Source organism: Chrysochloris asiatica, unplaced genomic scaffold, assembly GCF_000296735.1.
Source record: "Chrysochloris asiatica unplaced genomic scaffold, ChrAsi1.0 scaffold00188, whole genome shotgun sequence".
NCBI classification, from domain to species: domain Eukaryota; kingdom Metazoa; phylum Chordata; class Mammalia; order Afrosoricida; family Chrysochloridae; genus Chrysochloris; species Chrysochloris asiatica.
Window position 1 is genome coordinate 2,900,970 of NW_006408706.1, and position 8,782 is coordinate 2,909,751.

At 35.9% G+C, this 8,782-nt stretch overlaps 1 protein-coding gene across 1 annotated transcript in view; it reads left to right on the forward strand.

Moving 5' to 3' along the window:
- Nucleotides 1-8,782, forward strand: part of ANK2 (ankyrin 2, neuronal) — a 514,556-nt gene that overhangs the window by 307,619 nt on the left and 198,155 nt on the right. Inside the window, exons 6-7 of the mRNA XM_006872258.1 lie at nucleotides 4,601-4,786; nucleotides 5,232-5,255. Of these exons, the coding sequence (XP_006872320.1) occupies nucleotides 4,601-4,786; nucleotides 5,232-5,255 (210 nt within the window). The remainder of the gene's footprint in view (nucleotides 1-4,600; nucleotides 4,787-5,231; nucleotides 5,256-8,782) is intronic.

Below are 8,782 nucleotides of genomic sequence, written 5' to 3' on the forward strand. Positions count from 1 at the left end.
TTCACTTTCTTTTAATATAAGATGCTCCAAGGCTCTTTGTTGTTTATAAGTTGCATCAAGTCTGTTCCAACTCATAGCAATCCTTTATAGGGTTTCCAAGGCGCAGCTGATGGGTTTGAACCACTGACATTTTCCAGTGCTTGTCCACCAGAGCCACATCAAGTTGGAAGGATAATAAAATTAAATAGCTATATGATACTGAGTCTGTGCTTTTTTCATATAGTATTTCATTTGTTTTATATAAACCTGTAAATTTAAGCAAGTGTTTTTCATTTAAAAATTTTACACACTTTATTCTTTTAGCCTGTTAAGTAATGATTTTTTAAAATTCAATTCTCATTGTGGTAGTTCATGCATGATATGATACTTAACGGAAATGATCTTTGCACAAAAATCAATATTATCTTGTTACACATTATCATTGGAAATATTGAATAGTTAGGATTGTGGTAAATGGCCATTGTGTCTGGATTATAGTCTTTATATATACCTTTCTATTGCTCTGTGTGGTACATATAAAGACTATAATCCAGACACAATGGATCATATCATATGTACCATCCTGTTGCTCTGTATATAAGGAGCTCTGGTAGTGTAGTGGTTACGACCTGGGCTGCTAACCTCAAGGTCGGCAGTTCAAGACTGCTGGCTGTTCCGTGGGAGAAAGATGAGGTTTTCTGCTCTCATAAAGATTTGCAGCCTTGGAAACTCTGTGCAGGGTCACTATGAGTTGGAACTGACTCCACGGTACTTAACAACAACAACATTGCTCTGTATGCACTCTTAGTGTGGTGCTATAGGATCAGCACTGGACTTCAAACCACAAAGCCAACAGTTCAAACCCACCATGTGCTCTTAGGAAACCTTATACAGGATTGCTATGATTTGGAACCGACTTGACAGTACTTAATGGCACTTAACAACAACATTGCTCTGTATGAATGAAAAATTCTAACTAACCCTGAGACTTGTTTTCAAACTAAGCCAAGTTCATACATCAATAGATACTAGAATATGTAATTTTCTCATTTGTTTGTCACTTTCCCAGAAAATTAGTACATGCTCCTGAAGGGAAACCTTGGCCTTCCAATTTTTCCAGCATGGTTATCCTTGTATCCCCAAAACTCCTTTAATGTAGTGTGATGTGTGCAATACAATTGCTTGTTAGCTTATCTTTCTTTTTTAAATGGAAACTGATGACCCAGCACATGTAACTTTATATTTAAATAATTGAAACAATGGAAAATTAAACTACTAAGTACAAAGGTAATGAACTAGCCTAATTTGACATAATATCGTATTATGTCCCCAAAGTTCAAAACCTGAATTGATAATAGAACTTATCATCCAGTCATTAATGTTTCCTAACCAATATAGATTTTGGTTTTAGCTATTTGCATGATTAATTTATTTCCCTGTTTGGGTTATTATAGTTTTTCTCCCTAATCAAACTTGGCACCCATTCTTTCTACCCTTCCTACTTTTTTCCCCCTTTAAATAAACGAGCATTACTTAAGGTTGATTCCACATTCCATTTTACCACTGTAAACATATTTTTTTAGCACATCCTATTATGTAGTGTGCTTTGAAATGAAGATTTTTTTCAAAACGTGTAGAAGACATTGTGAACAAAATCTTATTAAACTAGTTCATAGTATGGTGACTGACTGATTATAATCTACTTTTTGAGGTGGTTATGGGTAGGAGTGAGAAGTGAGGGTTAGGGTTGTGGCCATGGATAGTTTAGGATAGGCATAGGAATTCATATGGTTATGGTTATGGTTAAGTCTATGGTTATTGTTAAGGATAATGGTTGGGCTAGGTCTAGGAGTAAGGTTTGGTCTAGTTTTGGGGGTTACAGTTAGGCTTTTTTTTTGGTAAGTTTTTATTGTGAATTATGTGGGTTTACATGGGTGAACATCAGTTTTACATTCACCCTATTGTATTTTGTTTCATTGCAATGATTACAGTCCCCTCCATGCATCATCAAATAACCAAAGGGTACACCCCACAGCCCTGACCTCTGGCCATCAGCACACAGCCCCTCTCCCTCCCTGAGTCCATTGTTCCCAGCTGCACCATTTGTCCACGTCTTCGTCTCTGTCTCCATCTCTGGCATCACTGTTTCTCTGGGTAGGTTCCCGCACTTCGCTCTTCTCACTTGATGCAGTCCACTCCTGGACTGCAAAATCAATCACTTCCCTCCGTGATTGCATCTACCTTTGCATTTCTGACCCTCACAGTCAGTCCTGATAGCAACTATTCACTATTGTACCTCAAGAGTCTTATCTCCATCTCCTTTCATCAGCCCTATCCGAACAAATTGGAAACCATTCAGTGGAGATTCTACTTCCCCTGACCCATCTGGAACTAGGCACCCTCTTGAAAGCTTGTAAACCAGTCACTTTTTGGCTTTTTTAGCCCCCTATTTTGAGTAGCCAATGTTTAAATTGCCTGTCAACCCTGTATTCCGAGGGAGTGGGAGCTCGTCACTGTAGAAATATGTTCCCTTTTTTGAGCTAGTATATCCATAAGTATAGGTAAAGTTCATTAAATTGTAGAGTGTTACTCCTTTTTTTTTCCTCTTCTTTCTTCTTCTAGTCAAGTTCTGATCATCCAGCCATCGAAGCCAGGTCAAGTGGGTACTATCTGCAAGTGTGGGTGTTTTTGTGTATCTCCCCTCATTTAATATCAGCTGGACACTTCACTCTCCACTCTAGTCCTCTATGGTCATGTCACTGCAATTAGGCTTATTTTTATTTAAACATTTTCTTAAAATATATTTGTTTTCTTCCTCATTTGGAAGTTATGTAATTATATTAGTCCCTCTTATTAGTTGATTTGTTGTTGTTGCAACTGTATCTCTGTTTCTCTGTTTTCAGTCTTGTTGGTCAATTTTACTTTGCATACTCTATATAACTGGGTTGAACCTAGGTGATATTGTCATATAGGTTAGTCTCAGGTTGTTGTATACTGTTGTTGGTTCTCTGTCCAAAGAATTCCTTTTGTATTTTTTGTAAGCTTAATCTGGGTTTTCCAAATTCTTTTAATTTTTGTTTGTCTGAAAATGACCAGATTTTGCCATCATATTTGATGGACACTTCTTCTGGATAGATTATTGTTGGTTGGCAATTTGTTTCTTTCAGAGATTTATATATGTAATTCCATATCTTCTTGCCTATATGGTTTCTGCTAAGAAATCAGTGTTTAGTCTTATACTCTTTTTAGGTATATTTTTTGTTTTTCGTGAGCAGCTCTGAGGATTCTTTCCTTGGTTTTGGTTTTGAAAAGTTTGATTATAATATGTCTTAGTGTTTTTCTTTTGTGTCTATCCTATTTGGAGTTTGTTCAGCTTCTTGAATGGCTCTCTTGTTATCTTTCAAGATGTTTGAGTTTTCGTCTTACAACTCTTGGACAGTATTCGTTATGTTTGTTTGTTTTTGTCTCCTCCTGGAATTCCTATTACATGTAAGTTATTTGTCTTAGACTTTCTTTATGTTTTTGGTTCTTTTTTTGATGGTCCTTGTCACAGATAATTACTGAGCGATTTATCTTCAAGCTTAATATTTTGTCTTTCTAATTGTTGTTTTGTATGATCCCTTTTTTTCAATTACTTTATCAGTTTCCTGAAATTTTCCATAGTTTTGTATATCGTCTCCTTGATTTCATCTGTAGTCTTCTTGATCTTTCTCAATCTATTGACTTTGCCTTATTAGGATTCTTTTAGATTTCTTATCAGGTAATTCTGATACCATTTCTGATGTTATAGTTTCTGACTCAGTATTTTAGTGACTTGTTTGAGTTACTTTGTATTATTTTTTTTGTGTGTGTAAGCAAAAATTGTCTGTTTTCTTCAAGACATTGTGGTGTGGTATTTATAGTTATATGTTTCCATTTATATTTAGTGGATAATTGAATATTGGTGTATTCTCAGCACCTGTCTCCTGGTGGGTGTGGTAGAGACTGGAAGTGTAAACACAGTTATCTCTGTGTTCACTGTTGTGCAGCATAGTTCAGAGTGGGTTCATGCACCTCCAGAACCAGAGGTGCTCTGCCAGGTGCCAGACCCCATGCAGAGCATAGGCTGTGCAGGATGGAGTGCCGCTGGCCACTGGGTTTGCAAGGGCAGGGACTGGCCATGCCCCTGGTTACCAAAAGGCACCAAAACAAGGAAGAATTGCACCTGTTTTCCACCAGTCTCCTGCTTAATCTTGTGCCCACAGACTGCTGTAGCAACAGTTACTAGCAAAAGCTCAAGATGGCCACACCATGCCACGCCACCAATAGTCCACCCATTTTCCTTCTTTCTCACTGTTGCTGTTCAGCTTTCTCTTCCAGTCAGCACTCAGTTCACCTCTCTGTCCTATTCTCTGATGCTCAAGTTTCCAGGATCACCATCTCTGCAGTATGTGTTTGCTGCAGAGGGTCTTCGCCTCAGTGTATCTGCTTACTCTACCATTTTACCTCAGAGTCCTTATAGTCCATTTTTAAAGTTCACAGTAATATTTTCCCTCAATTTTAGTTGTTACCAGTGTTTAGTGTTGAATCCCAAGAGTCCAAATGCTTATGGAGTTTTTCCCCTCTGCTTCTTTTTTACCAGGATGGCTTTACCCCCCTAGCTGTGGCCCTCCAGCAAGGACACAACCAGGCAGTGGCCATCCTCTTGGAGAATGACACCAAGGGGAAAGTGAGGCTACCAGCTCTGCATATTGCAGCCAGGAAAGATGACACCAAATCTGCCGCACTTCTGCTTCAGAATGATCACAATGCTGACGTACAATCTAAGGTAAAAGCTGAAGGCATTTGTGGAAAGAATTCTCCGGCTGCCAGATTCCTCCAGGGGCATGATAAAGAAGTAGGCCATGATGATAATGCAAACTTACTTCTGGTCATGAAAAGAGATCAGTTCCTTTCAGAGGTATTTCAGAAAGGAGGGGGCTGTCTATTGGGTAAAATAACAACAAACAAAAAATAATAAATGCAAGACAGTTTTTCTTTTCTTAGGTTCAACATTTTTAGAAGTCTATGTTTTCTGTGTATAGTCATAATTAATAGAAACAGAATCAGAAAGATAATACTATAATGTATAGTGTTGTGGGCTGTATTTTCTCAGTAGAATGCATTTAGACATGTTGAAACAGTATAACCAATTGCAGTGAGCAACTTGATTGTTTCCTTAATTTTGCACTGTGTAATATCTTCCCTCTTTTTCCCACACAACACTGCTTCAGATGATGGTGAATAGGACAACCGAGGTACAGTATTGTGGTTATGCCAAGATATATATTATTTTTATATTTTTTTTCATTTTCTTTATCCAGTTAGAGAAAATGCTCAATAATTCATACTAATACTTGGAACTTTAATTATTTGGAAATTAATTTTAAAACTTTCTCCAGATTTAAGACAAATTAGTAATTCAAAAATATTTCAAGTAACAAATCAGAAATCTTTAATCAGTGAAACATATTTTATTAGATTAACTAGTTTACCTCAGTAGAGTATGCTATGAAATTCTTACTAATACATATTTTTATTAATATTAAGTAAGACTTCCATAGCATAATCTACTGAGATACATTAGTTAAATGAGACCTCAGAGAAGACTTACTTTTTATTTTTATTTTTTGCCAAGAAGAGATTTCTGACATTAGAGTTTGTTGTTGATAGATACCATAAAGTCGGTACCGACTCACAGCGAACTTGTGCACAGCAGAACATTAGAGTTTAGCTAAGTAAAAATGGGGAGCTTTTACATCCACTGTTTCATCCTTTTATCTAACATCAGTTGCTCTTTTTTTCCCCTTGTATGCTTTCTTCTTACCACATTTTATGTAATCAATAATGATATTGAGTATACCATAAACAAAGCATTTGCTTTTTTCCTGCTAAATCTTAAAATACTTGTCATGAAATCATCTATTTCCTTTCACCAAAATAACCCACATTCATCAGCAAAAACATTAAGTAAAGTCCTGTCATTGTGTGTGTGTGTGTGTGTGTGTTTGTCTAGCAATCTAGCATACTGGTTACGAATCAGGCTGCTAACCTCAGGGTCAGCAGTTCTAAACTACCAGTTGTTCCGTGGGAGAAAAATGAGGCTTTCTGCTCCCGTAAAGATTTACAGCCTCGGAAACCCTGTATAGGGTTGCTCTGAGTCGGAACTGACTTCACGGCACATAACAACAACAACAACAACAACAGAGAGTCAGTAACACAAGCAATGTTGAAAGTATATTATAAAGATGTTGTTGTTGTTATTAAGTGCCATCAAGTCGGTTCCAACCCATAGCAACCTTGTATGGGGTTTCCAAGGAGCAACTGGTGAGTTGAACCAGCGACCTTGTGGTTCAAACCAACTTTGCAGTCCAGTGCATTAGCCCACAGTGCCATACCTAAGCCTATATTAAAGGCAAGGGATTATGTAGCTTGACAGTGACTTTGTTGAGAGGGACTCTTTAAACTAATAGCTCATTCGGTCACTTAGTTTTGAACTTGTGGCTGTTTTTGGCATTCACACTTAGTATTTAGTGAGAGCAATATGTTTTTAAATTATTATATTATTTTAAACAAATTTTATCCATTGCAATATGAAGTTATTTGAATTGGCCTTTATCATTTCTTCTGGTGCATATCCTTGAATGGAATCTGTCTCAGAAACGTTAAAAAAAAAAACCAAAGAGTCCTACTGCTTGGTGAAATTAAACCATACAAATTGAATTCTTATAACTAAATTTATTTTTTCTGTTGCTTTTTGGTAATTGTTTAAAATAAATTCTTCTTTTTCCCCCACCTTTTTATTGTAGATTGAGGGAAGGTTTACAGAGCAGATCATCAGTTTTACTTTCAACAAATCATGTACTTTGCTTCATTACATGGTTGCAACTTCCTCCATGTACCAACAGTTAACAACATTTATCTCTATTGCATTCCTCCCTGTACCTCCGTCAACCTTCGTCTATTGCTTGCTAACCTGCCTCTTTTATATTGCCTGCCCTGTCACCTGTGTTAACATGTGTCTACCCTCTAGCCCATGAAGAATTTTCCCTTCCCTCACCATCACCATCATAGATTGTATTTAAGATAAATTCTTGGAACGTGAGATTGATTATAAGTATTGTATTAAATGCTGCACTTGCTGTTAAGTCGGCTGTGACTAATGGTGGGCCATATGTGTATGAGTAGAACTGTGCTCCATGGAGTTTTCAATGATTGAAAATCCAGAAGTAGGTTGTCTGGACTTTTTTCTTTAACCTTTTGATTCGCAACCTACCATGTTAACTCTTCGTACCACTCAATTACCCCTTTGAGCAGATTGACACTAAATTGTTTCTCAGTTTCCCACCGCCACCAAGTCGATTCTGACTCATAGCAATCCTATATAGTTTGTTGTTGTTGTTAAGTACTGTCAAGTCAGTTCTGACTCATAGTGATGTGTATGGGTTTCCAAGTAGCAGTTGGTGGATTTGAACTGTCAACCTGGCAGCACCAAACCAGAGCCATAAATCTTTATGGGAACAGAAAGCCTTCTATTTCTTCCATGGCATGGCTGGTGGGTTTGAACTAACCAACCTTGTGGTTAGCACAATGCTACCAGGACTCCTTTATTTATTTAGTAGTACTAAAATATTACTTTGAGGACAAAAGAGTAATAAAGTGAGAGAACCCTCCATCTGTAATCCTGTTAAAAGGCTAACTCTGCTTCCCACCTTCTCCTAGACCAGGATGAGTTCCCCTGAATGGGCTTAAAGCAGCCTGGTGTTGATTTAAGAATGACATTAACATGATGTTCAATGAGGCTGCGTCAGAAAATAAACTAGTTTATTTTGATGAATGAAATATATAATATTATTATATTTAAATCATTTGAAAATTGTTCACCAGCAGTTTTTCTGAAATTAAATTGGAGCTTGAGTAATAGGCATTCAGGATATGTCTGTATGGCAGGAGATAACAAGATAAAATGCAAAAATACCCAATGATTTTCTAAATATAAAATTCTGACATTAAAAAAAATAATAGTCAAGTTGTAGATTGATTTCCCCTCCATTTTCAATTGATATCATGCAGACACAAAATAAAAATATCTTGACCAGAGTATATGGATTTGGTTGACAAGTTAAATTATTTTATTTTGTATCCTTTCCTCTAGACAGAATTTTTTTTTTAAAGTCAACAAGTGAGTAGAAAAATAAAGATCGGTATTTAGAAGATATTTTAAAATAAAAATTTATGTGCACAGGAGAGTGCATTAAAAAAACCAAAAAAAAAACCCCTCAAAATTGCATTATTTTATATGCAACTAACAGTCTCTTTTGTTTCCATAATTTTTATTAAGTAATGAAAACTATAGTGGGCAAGGAAAATAATCAATTGATATTCATTTTTGCACTTTAATAAAAGTTAATACACTTCTGTTGTAAAATTGGCAAAATTTGCTAACTAAATTTTCATCAGAAAAATAAATGATAAAGAATATATACTTTCTTCCATTAAAAAATTTCAGACTTGTTGTTTTAAAATAATCTGAGAGCAAACATTTCATTAATGCTTATCTAATTGAGGTAAGTTGGTTAATTCTATGACATAATATTTTAAAAATAAATTTTGGTTTAATTCCACAACATTCAAAATTAGGTCAGCTAAACTTTTCCTTATTTTGTATTGAATCCAAATACATTGCTTAATTTTAATTTTAATTTTAATTGTTTTGTTATTATAATAGCATAGTCTGACTAAGCACAGTTTATGGATGGTAGAAATATGATAATATAGATAATTT